This window comes from Cibotium barometz, chromosome 28 (genome assembly GCF_041138505.1).
Source record: "Cibotium barometz isolate CiBa-2024 chromosome 28, ASM4113850v1, whole genome shotgun sequence".
Classification (NCBI taxonomy): Eukaryota; Viridiplantae; Streptophyta; class Polypodiopsida; order Cyatheales; family Cibotiaceae; genus Cibotium; species Cibotium barometz.
The window spans coordinates 29,421,456-29,440,803 of NC_141073.1; the positions used below are offsets into that span (position 1 = coordinate 29,421,456).

Sequence of the window (19,348 nt, forward strand, 5' to 3'; positions counted from 1 at the left end):
GTTTTGCTTATGCTTGTGTCAGGACATTCAATGGCGTGATATTCCCATGCTACACACTTATAATCCTAATAATGGCATAGTTAGAAGTGGAAACCGAATCACTGGTGCGATATGGATAGTCTTTAATAAAATGATCAACCCCACATTGAACACAAGAAAGTGTTGGCATGACGTTGGTCGGTGCTGCCAAGGGTTAGGCTTGGCTCGCGTTAGCCGCATTCTTATTAGGGCACTCCGTTATTCGATGAGGTCCATTACAACCAAAACACTGTATTGGCTCCCTTCTCATAGTTGAGTTTATATCTTTACCTTTCCATTGTATCATGGTTTGAAACACTGGCACTGACATGTTGTTCTGGCACGATCTCTGTGGGCTCCTCATAGTAATAATTATTGATTTCTACCTCACGCATGACCTCACCCTTGTCCAAGGGCTCCTTGATCAACACCTGGTTGATCTTAGCCTGTGGTGGTTATGATGATAGAACAAGTGGTAGCAAAAGCGACATGTCCTGTATTCAGAACTTCCCTCTTGGTAAGTAGGATTGGTTTGGCTGTAGCCGCAGTGGTTTGCATTGGTGATGCCGTAGTGGTTTGCATTGGTGGTGGTGCTTGTAAGGCTAGCGGCACTCTAAGTGCTAGCAATTGTGCTAAGGGTTGGACCTTCGGATATCAGCACATGGCAGTGTCATGGTTCCCTAGTCTCACATAATGAGCACAATAAAGTAATTGCCTTAGTCTTAAGTGAGGGCATTCAATGCTTGTGTGATTTGGTTTATAAATAGAGCACCAAATCAGATCTCTCCAGGGATAAAGATGAACATTCCTTGATACTTCTCTCCCATCCCTGACCTTTAATGGCACTACTGAGCTCTCTTGCTTGCTCTGAGTTTCTGTGTCTTGGTGACTTGAAACTCACGATATTGCCGCAACTGAAGCTACCTTGGCATCTTCGAGTTGTGGCAATTCAAGCATATTGTCCTCATATTCTATTGCTAGTTTACAATACATATCTAAAGTAGCTGGTCGAGCTAACACTAGATAATCATGCATTTTATGATATCGGACTCCTCTCTGAAAGCAAGGCAATAACTCATCATCATCAGTTAGCCTCTCCCTTAACTTGCATCTTGAATTCAAGTGCTTAAGTTGAGATACATAATCTCGGACTCATTTTCTTTCTACTTGATATTGTGAAGCTGAGCCAATCATCAGTTAGCCTCTCCCTTAACTTGCATCTTGAATTCAAAAACTTGAGTTGAGATACATAATCTTAGACTCATTTTCTTTCTGCTTGATATTGTGAAGCTGAGCCAGTGGAGTCCATCTGTCACACCACTTCGAGGAAAGCTTGGTATGAACACATTCTTAAGCCTAGTAAAGTTGACTTTATCCTCTGGCTTTAGGGTTTGGTACCATTGGTGAGCCTTTCTCTCTAGGGTCAGCAAAAAAGCATAGATCATGGTTACATCACTCAATGGCCCACAGGTTTCATAGGTTGACTGCTAGATTGGGTCCCCATCGCCTGAGAACTTTTGCACAAGCTTGGAAATAATATGTGGCTTCATTTGGGATGGTTTAGATTCCAGGGCGGTGCCTAATTCCCTAACCATATCTTAGCCCATTTTCGTGGCCATATTTAGCAGATCCGCCCTTGTGACAGCATTCAGACCTACGTTTGAATCCACAATTGGTCTTAGAGGAGCTACTCCCCCCCCTCCCTACCTAGACCTCTTCCTCTTCCTACATTGGTTCTTCTATTTAATTAGGGTCTATGGCTAGGTCCGGCCAACTCCTCATCGCCTAGCTCATTATTAGTCGCTTCAACCCGCCTTGTTGGATGATTAAGAGCTCCATGCCTTGCAAGAATGTGGGATCATTTATCATTTCTTGTATATCTTCTCTTATATAGAGGCAATCCTCACCTTTTGCAAATACCCTCGGTAAATTGTCCTCCTCGTTTTGCATCTCAAGGCCTTCATCCACTCCTTGATTCCTGATTGATGGGTTCTAGAGTTGGTATTGCTCCTTTTGTTATGCCCATCCACATGCTATCAGTGGCATTTCTAGATGTTTCTGGTTCTTTGCCACGTGATTTAAATGGATTTACATTCTTCATTCCCTTTGTTCCGCCCTTATTCTTCGAGTATCAAGCTCTTATTTTCTTAAGCTCAATAATTGCAATTGTCGCTCTACCTCAACTCTCTTCAAGTTTGTTTCTATTTCCTCCAATGTAGGGAAGAAGACTTTACTTACTTTAGTCGCACTTTCCTTATCCCTCCTAACTCTGGGGGTCGTCCCACTAATCCTCACTGTGTTACTATGCCTGGAGTCAGAAGGTTGGGTTGGTAATTTTAATCTTAGACCATGTCCAATGCAAGTTGATGGTGGGTACGTGCCTGTAGATTGTGCATCATCTTTCATGCCATGTTGGAGGCCAAAAAATCCCTTGGCCATATCAAAAATTCCACTGGATCTTGCAGGGGAAGATGGTTTTTCTTCCTCTCCAAGAGAATCGTAACCCTTCTTCCATGGATTCTTCACTACTTGTATCAATAGAGATCAAATTCTTCCAAGCTGAAACACTGCTCGCATGAGTGGCCTGAACCAACACTCCTTTCGTAGGAGGAACGTGAGTGTATTTTGACATGCTATATTACCACTTCAACGTTTTGAACTGGTTTTCTGCCAAACAATCTCTTTTAACCATGAACTAGCTGTAATTCGTGAAACTACAGAGAATGGTTCACGTCATAAAGTAGCAAAGAGCAGTTCACGCCATGAAGTAATAGGCAATGGTTGACGTCGTGAACTATTCCTCACACTGCGATAACTGAGGTTTCACGTTTCAAATTTTTAAGCTCAGAATTACTTCAATATGAGTCGGATAGACCTAAATAGTGCAATTAGAATACCTCTTTTACAACTAGTCTGACAACCCTTAATTTGTGAACTAGCAATCCTCTGTGAGAGCTTAACTCGTGAACTGCTAAGGCATGAAGTGTTAGGCTGTGAAGGCTTAACCCATGAAGTAGCAGACAATTATTCTCGCCGCCGTGAAATAGAAAATGCAAAATGGTTCACGTCACTGCTATCTCACATGGTAAAATTCTTTAGTTTCGTTGTGTTAGAATAAGGCGCCCTATTTTTAGCAAGGTAATCCCGATGCTAATTGCAGAATGCGCTTCACGCCATGAACCGTTTTCTGCACTTTCACATGTTTAACTATCGTATCGTAAGAATGATGTTTTGGAGTGTTATTTTCCTATCCAATTGATCCATAATGGTTGTGTGCTAAGGATTGGAAATGCAATGCAAGTTACTAACACAACTAATGGCTCTTTATTTCTGTAATTTTTGTGATTTTTTAAAAAACACAAAAAAACAAGGTACCACCTTTGCCAACTCACGGTAGCACGATTGATGACAAAAGTATCAAAATTGAAATAAAAAACCGATGTAGCTTTCCTTAAGGCTCTTCCAAGTACTCACCCACACATTCAACACACGATTTTTTACAATTTCTTCTCTACCATTCAAACCTTATCTACACAGTTTCCTCACATTGCACCTTCTAAATGCAAAGGCAATGATGAATCTTGCATAGTGGGAGCTGGAGCTCTAAGAGGGTGGAAGAAACAAAGGTGTTTCCTTGACAGCGGTGCCAAAAATGTTATGGGCTACCACGCCTCCCAAGAAGGAACTCCACACAACCATAAACGAGAGAAGCGATAGACACAACAATCATTGGGTACTTACCAATGCTTTAAGCTCGCGTCCCTTGAGGCTCCCAAGCTCACTTTGGAAGCTCCACTCCTCCGAACACCACCTCCACACTGTCATCCGCAAAGTTGCTCACACCACGAATGCAAGGTAATCAACCTCTCACTCTCTCACACACATGTACGCATGAAAGAGGCACATGTACTAGAGCACACTCTCACTCTCTCTCTCTCTCACACACACATGTATGCATGAAAGAGGCACATGTACTAGAGCACACTCTCACTCACTCACTCTCTCTCTCTCTCTCTCTCTCTCTCTCTCTCTCTCTTTCGAGATAAAGCATAAGAGTTCTCTTAGCACAAAGGGGCATTGTATCATTTCATTATGAGAATTTCCTTTTATACAACTGGCCCTTATTCACACTTGGGTGTCCAAAACTTACTAACTAAGGCCTTAGGTGGTAGAACTCAGTACAACTTTTATAGTGCCTTTGTATCATTTCATTATGAGAATTTCCTTTTATACAACTGGCCCTTATTCACACTTGGGTGTCCAAAACTTACTAACTAAGGCCTTAGGTGGCAGAACTCAGTACAACTTTTATAGTGCCTTTTCATGACACTTATTAATGTCCTCAGTTGGAGGAGCATCCTTGTTAATCTAAAATGGGATTAACAAAGACTTAAAGGTAACAATGGATGGTGCCACCTTCAAGAGTAGACGTACAAGCTATGTATTTTGAAAATCTTGAGCTTGAGGAGTAGTGTTGAAGAAATAACAAGATCAAGATGATAGAGGAGATCAAGACGAAGCCAACAGATTAAAGTAGCATTGAAATCAAAGCACTCTAGATTGTTCCATGGGTGCGTTCTTAATTTAGTGTGTGTGAAAGTGGGGTTTTAGGCTTTAAGTTTTTTCCCACTTAAGTGTTTTTAGCAAAGTGTTTTTTGTTGTTTTTTAGAGTTTCTGCTTTTCATAAACTTGTATATACAGGGCTATTGTCTCTCATAATAAGCATTGAGTCTTTGAAGTTTCTCCATGTCTATTTTTTTATAACAACCTCTTGAGCTCTTCACTCCGAATTGGGGGAGAGGGTGAGCTTGAGCTCCGCAAGCTTTCTTCTTTACACACACACACACACACACACACACACACACACACACACACACACACACACAAGAGTAGACAAGCACACAAGAGAGAGGTATTTTTCTCTATCTTTTTCACTTCTCTGCAACCATTACATGAAGATAAGAGTACATACTATAAGAGAAATTACTCTCTTACTAAAACATATAAGATCTGTCTATAGTATGAACCCAACTATATAAGTTAGTGCTATAACTATGCCATAACTCTAGTAAACCAAAGTGGTTATCACAAAGCTTGTAAACCACTAATGTCATATTAACCATAATCTCACCAACCATGTTAGTGGCATAAGTGTGAAGCTTTTATCTTAGCATGTCATCCATGTTTACGCTAGTTCAGCTTGATATCTCAACACATCCCAATACTTATACATGCAAGCATAGTGGCTCAACTAATGCAACTAAAATATATGTGTTTCATAGAAAAATATCAAGAAAGGCAGACAAAATATTCAAAGGAAGCAAAAAATTCTAGACAATGAAGAAAGTAAAGAAAAGAAGAAAGCAGATAAGTTGGAGTTACTATGTAATAATATTGAGTTAAAAGGTTTAGTTCCACCTACTTCAAGGAAAACCTGACAGCTCCCCTAACAAGCTCAGCACATCCAACTAGCAACGTCACTGCATGATGACTTTTCTTGAGTGCTACCTACACCCTTGATAAGTTAACAGTATGGCCTATTATATTAACTAAATCCTTAATGTATCAATGTCTTGTGTTAGCATTTTAATCTTGTGCATAAATCCTCATTATTTTTAAGAGTGACACAACCCTTATCAACCTCTTCTTCAACTTACTCTCCATGTGACATCATGGCACACATCATGTGTGCATTTTCTAGCTAGTTAAACCAAAGGTTGATTGCAATCTGATATATCGCAAAGTCAATCAAAGGTTGATTGCAATATGATATATTGTAAAGTCAATGAAAGGTTGATTGCAATATGATATATTACAAAGTCAACACAAAGTAGTTAAGCCCACACCTTTAATGGCCTTGCCAATCCACTCCCTATGGTAGCTGCTTCTTCACTAATGGATCTTTGTCACTTGATAGCCCATCTTAAGAAATGGACCCCAACCTTGTTTGACCTCTTCAGCCAAAACGAGTCACACATGCTATAAAACGACAGAAGAAGTATGCATGCACATACCACTTGTATAAAAATAAGCAAAAGAAACAAAGAGAGAGTGCAATTTAAAAGACATTAACTTACACCAAGCTGAGGATGCAACAACATGTCTTTAACAACAACAATGCCAAGGCTAATCAATGTCTTTATCTTTGGCAATCCATGTATCATTAAAGGGAGCATATAGTTCACTTTGTTGATTATTGTGTCCTCATTCGTCTACATTCCCCTCGCTTAATTCTTGTTAGCAATTATGTAACTAACTCCTCGCCTTTACGTCCCATGGGATACTGGTAAAGTATTCTACTATACTCGAACTCCTTAAATAGAGGATAGAAAAGTTGCAAAGGCAAATGAAAGAAAAACAAAAGAAATCAAATATTGAGTACAATAAGGAAAGGCAAAGATGAAGGTGATCGACATTAGGAAGGGGAGTATATTAACCACTTTCAGTTATTAACATTGTTCTTCACTAACAACATCCACTAACAACGTCCGTACACTTTGTAATTATATATTGTAATTCTCGTCAATTAACATTGTGAGCACTCTTAAGATGCTCTCGCGTTAATGTACGTCATGGTCATGGTGGCCATAACATGAGAAAGGCCAACCACTTATAAAAGCCCTATATATGGTCATGGGGGCACCTTGGGTCACTTACTCCCCCAGGGGAAACTAGTGGGAAAAGGCTTATGAAGTATAAGAGCCAATTTCTCATGTTTGTATAATCATGCTCCTCATTCATGCAATAGAGTTTAGCGTTCTTTTTACTCTCTTTTGCAACTCTAATCTAGCATGTGTGGATGCGATTAGGATTAGCGTTTGGGGCATTTTTTGCTCTAATTAGCTTGTCTCTCCTACTTCCTCTTCTTCTCTTCTCTTTCTTTCTTGAGCAATTACGCTTTGCATAACGATCGGCTTCACAGCTTCATGTGAGGATTTCCACTTTGACCATTGTAAGGAGCAGTTGCACCACCCATTGGAGAACGATCAATATTGGTGTGACAACAAGTGTAAAAGAAGTGCGACAGCGAGCAACTCGGTGAAGCACTTGAGAGCTCGTTGTTGGCCATTTGGTAAGTTCCCCATACAAAATGATTAACAGGCCCCAAATAAAAAAAGGATGGTCATGAATCATGATGGTCCCACACTTACAATGCCCATAAAATAGGCAGGACGGATTCCTTTTGATCACAAAGTATGTAGCCACTAATACCATCACTGAACGTGTTTCAAGAGGTTGGCATGGCTGTGGAAGCTCCCGCTACTGTCCTTCTGGAGCTTACGATCAGAAGCGAGTGTGTGGAAGAGGAAGGGAACCAGCCTGCAGTAGACGCTGCAACTCTGGATGACCATGGCTGGGAGTCCTTGATCCAGCAGTGCAGCCAGGAGGGTTTGCAGTCCCTCAGCTTCCTCATCTCAAGAGACCTGTAAGCACTATCTTTTCTCCTGTTCTTTTCTGCTTGATTTTGGGTCTCAACCAGAACCCTTGACTTCTTGCCTCACATCCATCTTGATGAGAGCTATTTTGCAGATTACAACAGAAATCAACCTTCTTCCGATCCCTGTTAGGTGGTAGTTTCAGGTAAGAAACTTGAAAACCCCATTGCCTTTTGTCTTCTTCATGCATCTTCTCTACATACTATCTGGTCGTAAATATGAATAGAAATTGAATCAAATATGAGAGAGAGAGATTGATTTTATCAACGTCTACTAAAGATCCAATGGGTCTACGAGAACAAAAAGCATTGCATAGGTTCCACGTGTAAATTGAAGATCATAGCATGGAAACAAAAGTGTCAAAAGAAAATGGCCTGTGAATAATGAGTTTGGTATAACAAATGGTCTTCATTATGTGCCATTCTTCTCTACTACTCTATACATGGAAGTAATGTCCACCACCCGAGGTGGGGCCGCTCCGGTGGTTTATATCTTGCATTTGGAGCTGATGGAAAGAGGGAGTGGAGCTTAGAGGGCGAGGGCATCTAGATTTTTAGAGGCACTGTGCCTGATCCAAGGTGACTCCACGAGTACGTGGTGTGGGGAATCTCCTTGCAAGCATAGATGTTTCGTCCATGATTTCTTGGTCCGCTCGGGTGAGCATCTGTCACACCCATTTGGTGGGGTCCAAAGAATTGAGCGATGCCGAGTGGTATCCTGCCAATCATGGCGTTTTGTCTATGGCGTGAGTGTGATGGCATAGCTCTAGTAATTAGAGGCCCAAACATCTGTGATCAGTGTAATGCATCACTCGTGTGAAGGGACCAAATCTCCAGGCAGCTAGTCTTTTACTTTTTTCATATGTTGTCTTGACATCTAGTTTACTCATGGATCAAATGTAATAGCTTGTATTCATCTAGGTATATATATATAGCTTGTCCTCGTATCTTCTTCCACTTGTCTAGTGTCCGGGATGGGTTTCATCATGTGAAATAGAGCTAGGAGGGCCAAATAGTTACAAGAAGAAGAAACGGCCTGCCAGTCCCATAGTCAGAGGGGACGCCCGTCCCTAGCCTTCGAGACGAGGGAACGCTATCCTGGCCTCCCTTTCACGCAGGGATGCGTCCCTCTGTGGGGGGGACGTCCCATGTTCCGTCCCTCACCAGGGAACGGCTGTCCCCTGTCAGGGGATGTGTTAATTTTGTGGGACGGCTAGACGGCTCTGTTTGGGGACATGAAGAAAAAAAACGGGATATTTGGAAGGCTTCGCCTCGTTTTAAGTTTTGTGTTAAAAAGAAAGCTTGTCGTGCAAGCTATCTCTGTTCTCCTCTGTCAACTGCTGTGCACACTTGCTCTCCTTTGTCTCTGCTTCTCCATCTATGCTCCTCGATCTCTCCTTTGTAGTGTGTAGTAACTGCACAAGTTCTTCAAGCTTCAGCCTTGAGCGCGCCCCACAGGCCCACAACTCCATCTACGCCTGCCCAATGCCATCAGCCTTCAAAGTTATAAGCCAAGAGAAGAGGACGGAGCTCTTAGAGCGGACTGTAGCACAAGCGTCTCTCTTTTCAACAAGGAGGGGACCCGTCCTGTGGTGGCCGTTGTTAGCAGTCATCTCCTGTCTATACATATACACCAGGGCCTCTGTTGTGGGTGTGCCTGCCCGGATTAGGTGTTTTTGCATTTTTCCCCACCCTCCATATTTTTCCCTATTTTTCTGCTGTGGGAGGCTGCCCTGTGCATGTCGGCTACATCTGTTGCTGGCTGACGTGGTCCACCTGCTGGCCGACTCCACACGTGTGAGGGCTGTCCATCTGGGGCTGGCCGACTGGAGCTGACTGGAGCTGGGGCTGGTCGGGTGTCTACACAGGCTGTCGGCTGCCCCTTCTACAGGTCGACCCCACATATGGGGCCATATAAAATGGCCCCATGGCCCCCCACGTCTTTGTATCTTGTTTCGGGATTTTATCTTGTGTATATAGCAGAGTTACACGCCTCTCTCTCTCCCTCTCCATTGCTGTATTTTTTTGTAGTGCACTTGCTCTTGTGTTCTCAGCTTTTGTCATCATCTCCGCTGCATATTCTGACATGGTATCAGAGCTCTAGGCTCTTGATAGATCTTGGGAATTGTGTGAGCAAGAGGGGGATTGTTGTGTTGCTGATTGGTGGACTGTTTTGGGAAGAGGAGAAGTAAGAGGAAGGCGGGTTGATTTGCTGGACAGCCACTTGTAGGTTTAAGTCCTTTTTTTTTCACCCACCACCCTTTTCAGTTACATCCCTGCAATGGCAGATTTACTTGAGATGGCTGAGAAGCATGTGAAGATCCTGACACTCCCCATGTTCCCAATGGACCGTCACTTGGACGGGAATAACTACGGCATTTGCCTTCTTAGTACTCAGCTTTCTACTCTTCTTTGATTACCAGTGGTGGCAGGCTCAGCACCATTACCTGGGAGGAGCTTGTGCCCATGGTCTTGGACTAGGAGGAAAGATTCTCGAACCCTCCATAGGGCGGAGGTTCGGAGGCCTTAACTGGCCAACGGTCGAAAGGCCGTAACAACAAGGGCAAAGGGAAGGCTTCATTGGAGAAGTCTTCTGAGAAGATGTCCGACTCAGACCGTGAGAAACTGAAGGCAGAGAGGACCTGTAATGATTGTGGCGAGAAAGGCCACTATTGGAGGCAGTGTCCCAAGCGGAGCATCGACAAGGGTGCAGAATCCTCAGCAGCAACCGTGAAGACTCCAGCTTTTGTACACTAGCTTTGTCAAAGTGTTCTCCTTTCTCATGTTCAACAAGAACTCTATAGTGCTTTTTGATTTCAAGATGGACACCGATGTTTCATTTTCTTCGAGCAGGGAGGAGGTTGGAGGACTCGCCGCTACGGATACTTGGGAGTGGATTCTAGACAGTGGTGCTTCCAGGGACATGACTCCTTCCCGTTCAGATTTATAGGATCTCTGCAGGTATTCTGGTCACATTCTTACTGGGGATACATCCACTATCCCAGTTCACAGTGAGAGCAGATAGTTCCCGATGGCAGAGGGGGGAAGCATTCCTCCGAGGTGTTGTATGTTCTGTCACTTGGTTTTCATCTGTTGTCAGTGCATCAGGTTTGCAAGACTGGCGTATGGGTGGAGTTTGATGAGCATTTTGTTGCTCTTCGGGACAAAGCAACAGGCCAGGTAGTTTGGGAAGGCGGAGTGGAGAATGGAGTTTACAAACTTTCAGCACTCTCTCTCCCAGGTCCTCAGTTTTGTGATGAGTGGCAGTTTGGTAATGGCCACTTAAGTGTGGATACGCTGCAGGTGTAGGCTTTCCGGGACCAGATGGAGGATAGCTTGCCAGTTGATGGTAGTAGTTGGCAGGAACTTTCCAGTACAGATGTTGGTAGTTCTTGTGTTCGTCAGTCAGAGGAAACTTTACAGGTAACTTATGCTCTGATGTCTCGTAGTATTCGGGACAAAGAAACTCCTGTAGATGAGGAAGTTCTTTCCACGGGGACCTCTTGGAAAGCCAGGCAGGTGACACTTGATTACTTGCAGAAGGAGGTGGATGTTGCACATTCTCCAGGCTTTATGGTTCCGGATTCAGAGGGGGTTGGTTACAGGTTTCCGAAGGCCGTGAGTGGTCTTCAGCAGGTTTCCAGGACTTGGCATTCCACCGTAACAGTTGTTGATCCTTGTGAGCAGCATGATGCCTCCTTGACTCGGAAGCAGAATGGTTTATTGATTTGGTTGATGTATACCACCAGATTGGACGGGAGCGTCCTGATGAGGCTGTTGAGCTCATGTTTGTAGATGACTCTTTGGGAGGCAAGATTGCGTATCTTGTGGTTTCTGCAGCATGCGAAGGATCTTGGACTCTTTTACACAGGAGGGGGATTGATGGATGGAGTCAGACTCCACGGTCGGAGTGACTCAGATTGGGGAGGAGAGCCAGACACGAGGACCTTGACATCAGGCTACAGTTTTTCCCTTGGCTCAGGAGCAGTTTTATGGAGCAGTAAGAGGCAGCCATTTATTGCCTTGTCGACGACAAAGGTAGAGAACCGGGCTGCTTGTGGTGCTGCTTACGAGGTGGTGAGGTTGCAGAGGTTACTTGGCAGGATTGGGTTTCCACTGGAGGAACCCATGGTCATCCAGAGGCATTTTGTTTGTGAAAAGATCATTGCTGATGACATCTTGCTAGAGTTCTGTTCGACGGAGAACAGTGCGGTGGACCTCTTCTCGAAGTCTCTATCTTAGGCTTTGCTCTGGCGGCACTCAAGCTCCCTGGGGTTGGTTTCACATCCAGGAGCTAAGAGGGGGTGTTAGTAGTCATCTCCTGTCTATACATATACACTAGGGCCTCTGTTGTGGGTGTGCCTGCCCGGATTAGGTGTTTTCTCATTTTTCCCACTCTCCATATTTTTCCCTATTTTTATGCTGTGGGAGGCTGCCCTGTGCATGTTGGCTACATCTGTTGCTGGTTGACGTGGTCCACCTGCTGGCCGACTCCACACGTGTGAGGGCTGTCCATTTGGGGCTGTGGTCGACTGGAGCTGAGGCTGGCCGGGCGTCTATACAGGCTATCGGCTGCCCCTTCTACAGGCTGACTACACATATGGGACCATATAAAATGGCCCATGGCCCCCCACTTCTTTGTATCTTGTTTCGGGATTTTATCTTGTGTATACAGCAGAGTTACACGCCTCTCTCTCTCCCTCTCCATTGTTGTATTTTTCTGCAGTGCACTTGCTCTTGTGTTCTCAGATTTTGTCATCATCTCCACTGCATATTCTGACAACAGTTGACCCGTAGCATTTGTTAGGCCACCTGTATCGGAAGCATGTAGTAGAGGCTCTAGAGCTTTTGCGTCAGCATCAGCTAGCCATACATCGTCCACACCATAGGCGTCCTTTAGCATGCCATCCATAGTTCTTGCACGTCGACATAGTATCCTTGATCAAAAATGGGATCCCAAGAGAAAGGAGGATGTTGATGCGGCAGTGGCTTGCTTCTTTTTTCATGATCATATTGCCTTCCATGCTGCCAGATCTGAGTACTTTAAGGTTATGGTGAGGAAGATTGACAAGTATGGTCCATCTTACACTCCCCCATCCTTAGAGACCTTGCGTACCACTCTTCTTGAGAAAGAGAGGCGTGCTATAGAGCAAGCTGTAGAGAACACAAAGCATATGTGGAAAAAGAATGGAGTGTCTCTCATCGTTGATGGATTGAGCGATACACGAAAGAGGTCTATCCATGGGGTAGTGGCCTATTCTCGAGGAGAGATGTATTTCATTTCGTCGCATGATGCACCAAGGACTGGGAAGAGTGCTGATGTGCTTGCATCGGAGTGGACAAAGGCAATAGCGTTTGTTGGCAGTGACCTTGTTGTGGGATTTGTTGTGGATGGTGAGGCCGCCAAAACAGGGCAGCAGGTGCGATTGCTGAAGGGATGTATCCACATGTGACTATTATTTTGCATGGCACATTGCCTCAATAATTTGCTGAAGGATATAGGGAAGTTGCCTTGGATTGCGTCCATCATTGAGAGGGCAAGTCACATGGTCACTTTTGTGTTGAATCATCAATTCTTACTACTTGAGTTTAATAAGAAATCAAGCAAGTAGTTCTTGAAGTACTCGAAGGCATGGTTCTCATGTAACTTTTTGATGTTGGGCCGGCTGAGTACATGTAGTGCCGCATTGAGGCAGGTTTTCATTAGTGATGAGTTCACTACATCTCCGTTATCCTCTACTACTGGAGGGTGGAAATGCAAAGATGATGCTGAATATCTTGAGTTTTGGTAGCATGTGCGTCACATTGATGCAATGGTGCAGCCCATAATGCATTTGTTGAAGCTTGTGGATGACATGAAGCGATGCATTGGGAAAGTGTATTGAGGCCATGGACAGGATGATTGAGCAATTGAAAGAGCTCATTAAAGAGCAAGAGCAATTTGATCTTGATGACGATGATGAGGAAGACACTCTCAGGAGCAAGTATGAGATGGTTCAGGATCTTTGTGTCAAAAGATGGAATGCATATCATTCTCCTTTGCATGCAGCAACATACATTTTGGACCCCGAGTTTCAAGGCAAGTGTCAAGAAAATTATCGAAAGGTGAACAGTGGCTGGCGGATTATCTTAGAGAGATTGGTGCCAGAGCCTAGTGCAAGGCGCAAAATAAGAGAGCAGAGTATATATCTTTTCGTGGCATGTATGGTTGCCCCGATGCATAGGAGGATCGGAATTGGGTTGGGGCAGCTTTGTGGTGGGAGGATTTTGGATCAGATGGACCAGAGTTACAGTAGTTGGCTATTCGCATTCTCAGCCAGGCTGTGACCTCCTCTTGTTTGGAGCAATTGTGGAGCTCCTATAGTCACATTGCATCAAAGAAGAGAAACCGCCTTGGCATAGAAAAAGCCTGTGGTTTGGTTTTTGTAAGTGCCAACTTGCGTATGTTGGGCAAGGGGGTGATTGCAAGAGCTGATCCTTTTGTAGAGTGGGAGCAGCAACAAGAGAAGGAGAATGAGCAGGTTGAGGTCACGGAGACTGATGCTCATGACAATGAGGAGGCCATCGTTTACTTTAGTATGGATTCTGATTGATGATTTTAGATTAGTGCAGTGCCGCAGGCTTCAACCTTGGATGTCACATGTCGAGCTCAGCCTTTAGGGCCTACTACCCAAGCTATATTTATGTAGACATGGTTTATTTTCTAGTATCTGCATTCTAGAGTCAGTAGACTATGCTTCAGCCGTGAGTCTCGACAGTTGTATTGTGTTTTGTGTACACAATTACCAAGTTACCAGTACACTATTTTTGTAACATGAATCATGAATTGTGTCATTTTGTGTGCTTTCTTTCAGAGTACTCAAATGTAATATAAATACTTAACATTTGATGGATATATTGATGCATTTTTTTGTGTACCGTCTCACCCCCCGTCCCCGTTCCCTGCCTCTAGGTGTTCCCCATCCCCAAACCCTTCCATGTCTCTGTTCCCGTCCCCCGATCCATGTGACTATGGCTGGTTCCCGTTTCGAGGAGTACGGGAAGCAACCTACCCAGCTCTCCCACCTGGGTGAGAACCTCACGCAGCAAGTCAGTGGCCACACTGTCCATAACCTCATGAAGAACAACCACAAGGTTGAGCACAAGTTGCTCTATTATACAGAACCTTGTTACAGGGCCAAAACTGATCCTGCTATAGTGGCCCGCTTGGAGCAGAAAGGGCTCGACGGTTTACCCACTCTTTAGCCCTGGGGCCCGGATCTTCTCAATTGCCTATACTTCATCGAAACATATGATGCAAACCAGACTATAGGGCAGGTTATTGACGATGAGGGCACTCCTAGACTCTCCACCTTAGTCTGGACCTCGTTCGGGAGGCATTGCACCTCCCCGCATGGAGCAGCCCTACGTCCGGTTGGCAAATTTGATGCGCCATGTAAGGGGTACATACCATGGGCCCACAACAAAAGACAGTGTGGAATGGCAGAATATTTTCCGCCCAGCAACCTGAGCCCTTTCATTCCTCCTCACCACCCAATGGACCGGCAGATTCAACATGTGCCACGTGTCCACCCTCGCCCGTGTTCATCAAGGGGTGCAAGTCAACTGGGCGGAGTACATCCACAAGGAGCTCCATGCAGTATGTGCCAACACCCAGGGCAAGCTCGCAGCCTCCTCCCTTCTCACCAAGGTGATCGATGCCGTTGCCTAGCCAGAACTCCCCTAGCCCATTCGACTCCAGGGTGCCCCCCCCCATTCCCTTTCCCACTTCTCTCCCCGAACCCCCCTAACGCCATCACACCGACACCCAAGAACAGGAGGCCGCCTGCCACCAAGCTGCTGCTGTGGTCGAGGCACAACTTAAGGAGGAACAGGAGGCTGAAGCCCGCAGAAAAGCCTAGGAAGAGGAAGATCTCTGGTGCACCGCCCAGTTTTTTGAAGAGAACCTTTTGAAACCCCCCCTCGTCATTTCTTCTCTCTGCACCTCCCTTTTCTGAACCAGGTCTGTCGTCCTCATCCTCCTTTCAACGGAATACCGTGGACATGTTGTGCTGGGCCCACGTGGGCAATTTCCGCTCCCAAGCTGCCTACTTTGAGGGCATCCGCTTGACCCATGGAGCTGTCCTAGATTTTGCCCAAGGCTTTTCCAACCTTACCCAAGAGGTGCTCACATCTATGACAGATTACATGCAGAGACAGTAGGAGCAGGTCATAGCCGCCCAACAGCAAATGCTCATCGCCAAGACAGACCAGCCAACAGACACAAGAAAGCCTCTATAAGCTACGCTCTCCAACCAGCAACTCCATGTGGCCTTGGGGGACCGTGAGGCCACACTCGCCACCACCCTTGCCATCGTCACCGAGCTCTAGCACCGTCTCCAAGCTGCCCAAGAGTTGTTAACCCTAGGAATGGGTTAACATTCCCCCCTTCTTGACGCCGATCGTGTCCTCGGGATCACCCAAAGCGAGTCACCCAAAGCCCACCAACTCAAACAAAGAGCTGCTCGCGCCGAGGATGAAGGCAACCGCCTCTGCCTCTCCTCCAGCAAATACAGAGAAGTGGCAGCGGACATCCTTCACCAGAAGGACCTATAGCTGCAAGCTGCAGAGGCCTGCGCCAGTCTCCCTCAACCCACACCTTCCGGGCCAGTACAAAGCACGGTCGATGCGTTGATGGACTTTGCCACGGAGCTCCCTTGCCTCGCCACTCCTCCCCAAAACCCCAACCAAATCCTCTACCTCCACCACCACGCCCTCTCCCTTAACCTCCTCCAACACATCTTCATCGACGACCCCATGTCCCCCGCCACCCTTTGCTATGTCCTCACCAAAATTCCCTTGGACTCCATCTCCTTTCTCGTCACCCTCTTTTTTCTCCTTCTCGGAACCCTCTTTAACCTCCCTATCCACCCTCTTACTACAAACCTTATCAATTGGGCTAACCTCAGCAGATACGGGTTCCCCACCACCGACGACACCCTTAACCACGCCGTTCCCGAGGGTCTATGCCCTTACCCTTCTTCCAAAACTGTCGAAGCCCTACATTTCCTTCAGTACCAAGGGTGGGAGACAGTCTACTGGGCTTATAAACCTTTATGTCACTATGAGCTCCCACCCTACCCCTTATATAGGCCCTTGAAGTGACTAGAGAGCTGGCCGATTGCTGGTTTCCCAGTCGACTCGACATTTATTGCAAGATTACTTCACGACCTGCCCTTCCTGCTGTCGACAGCTCATCTTGCAGCCGACAGCTCATCCTTGTCTTTCTCCTAGTCCAACCCTTGCCAAATCTGCAGTTCATGCTCCAAAACTTGGATCTAACTGATTCTTGAGTTCCTTCTTTATCTGTTGCCCTTCAGGACTAGCCTCAGAGAATGTCCATGGCAAATCTTGCACATGACATCCCCCTCTACTAAACTCGATGACGGGATTCCAACCTGCTCTTGGATGACTGTCATCATCCCATTCTGCTCCCGGAGTCCCTCAATCATCCCATCCATCTCTGGGAACCCTTTTCACTGAAAACCCAGCCCGGTCTCCAAAACCACTCAAACTTTGAATAAGATCTATGCATCTGTTCCAACCAATCCCCAATCCGTTCCTGCCCTGTCTTTGAACACCGTCTTGGTCTTCATTCTTGAGAAATGAGTCTGGCACTCTCACTCCACCCCTTGGAGGATCATCCTCCCTTGGAACCGTTGCCCGAAAGCCTTTCTTGGCTCACAGGACTGCCATCCCCTTTGGGCTTTGTGGAACACCACCAACCAACCTCCTGGGAGCTCTTCCCGGTCTGGTGTTCCTTGCCTTGGGCTTCGTACCTGTGCACTTTCCTGTACCTTGGACATGTACACTGTGCACTTTCCTGTACCTGTGCACTTTCCTGTACCTTGGACATGTACACCTTCATATGGGACTGAATCAGGGTTTCGCCTTGCTGAGCCTGATACTCTGATACCAATGTTACATGCGGAAGCTCTGAGAGTCTTCTTTCAGCCCTAAACACCACTTAGAACATGCTGATGCAAAAAACGCAGACAGAAGAGAGAGAGAGATGGCTGGAAATTCAGTATATTCATATGGTACAAAAAGGTACATAGGTTCTTGCAGCCATGGGCTGCCTTCCTTCAAAAGGTAGTAACACCCAAAACAGTCCTAATCTAGACCCACACCCAAAGGGGGAGTGAATGACTTTAACTATGAGCCTTAGTGCCCTTATATAGGCCCTTGAAGTGACTACAGAGCTGGCCGACTTGCTGGTTGGCCAGCCGACTGGACATTTATTGCAAGATTACTTCACGACCTGCCCTTCCTGCAGCTGACAGCTCATCTTGCAGCCGACAGCTCATCCTTGTCCTTCTCCTAGTCCAACCCTTGCCAAATCTGCACTTCAAGCTCCAAAACTTGGTTCTAACTGATTCTTGAGTTCCTTCTTTATCTGTTGCCCTTCAGGACTAGCCTCAGAGAATGTCCATGGCAAATCTTGCACATGACAACTCAGCCCCACCACTCAACCTCCTCAACTGGCGTGACCCACTGGATCGCACGGAGTTCGAGCAGGCAATCAATATCCTACTCGGTGGACAACTCCAACACGCCCCAATCAGCCGGCTTACAGACCGATTGGACATCCACGTCCTTTGGCCTTATCTGGACGCCAAACACGATGCTTGGAGATGCCAACTGTCATGTGCACACACATGTACATGCTAATCTCAGGACTAATCCTTGAGTGTAGCCAGATAAAGAAGGATTAAAGACTTATCAGAACTAGGGAGTAGGAGCATGAGTTGCTGTTTTTGACAGGGATTTGTCTCATGGACAGCGTGGTGTTGTTGTCGGCCAGCAAAAGAATGCATAAATCCTATCAGCTGAAGCACATGAAGAATTTCTTGTCCTGGACTTGGCTGACCAGTCCATGGGGACTTTTCCAGCCTATAAAAGGCATATTTGCTCATTGTTTTTGATCATTCAAGCCCTTGTTGGCTGGGTGATAGAATTAGGGTTTATTTAGGTGATTTACCTTTTCATGGAAGGCAGCAAGACAGATGTACCTTTTTGTACCATATGAAATAGTGAATTTCCAGCTCTCTCTCTCTCTCTCTCTCTCTCTCTCTCTCTCTCTCTCTTTTTCGTGAAATGGTGTTTTATATTATATGTAAAAATGTACATCAGCCACATGGCTCACACAGAACCTATGGCCCCAAAAAACCCCCCACAAAAGATCCTCTAAAGGATTATGACCATGCAAACCTGTACACTAATAAGAAAGCCTCCTAGCCAAATAAGCATCCCAGATAAGAGCATCAAAGATGAGCCAGCCGAGCCGCCGTAGACCATAACGAAATAACATCTGCATCCAGTAGCTGAGTTGAGAGAAGAGAAGAAAACTGCCAAAGCAGCAAACCGCGGATACGTAGAATGTGCCCATGTATTCCAGACAAGGAATCAAAGATGAACCCATTCCGTGTAGTCAAAATATGCCAAAGTCCTGTCCATCTAAGGAAATGGAATATCACAAGGTGACTGTCCGAAGTAATGACTTGAGGACAAATCCCAAATATCCACTGATGAGCCGAAACAGTAGACCTCTCTACTGCCTCCCAAACGCGAGAGACAAAAGACCAAATCTGACGGGCCACTGGACAACTCATGAACAGATGCATAACTGTTTCAGTGCATGTCGTGCAGAAGAAGCAAGAGGCCAATGTAATTTTATGACGGCGGAGCTGATCCCGTGTAGGTAACCCTCCCACCAATATCCTCCAAATGAAAACCTTACCTTGGTAAGGGAGTTTAGACTGCCAACCACGCATAAGAGTTTTCTGCCACCATGATTTAGACTTGTGCAATCCCCACACCTTATTGGCCTTGGTTGAAACCCAATCTTTCTCTGAC

At 45.6% G+C, this 19,348-nt stretch overlaps 1 protein-coding gene across 1 annotated transcript in view; it reads left to right on the forward strand.

Annotated features, from left to right (window-relative positions):
• Positions 1–6,980: 6,980 nt before the first annotated feature.
• LOC147622721 (BTB/POZ domain-containing protein FBL11-like) overlaps positions 6,981–19,348 on the forward strand; it is a 49,127-nt gene continuing 36,759 nt past the window's right edge. The window contains exons 1-3 of the mRNA XM_086822348.1: positions 6,981–7,090; positions 7,252–7,444; positions 7,549–7,599. Coding sequence (XP_086678474.1) covers positions 7,260–7,444; positions 7,549–7,599 — 236 coding nt within the window. The 5' untranslated portion in view covers positions 6,981–7,090; positions 7,252–7,259. The remainder of the gene's footprint in view (positions 7,091–7,251; positions 7,445–7,548; positions 7,600–19,348) is intronic.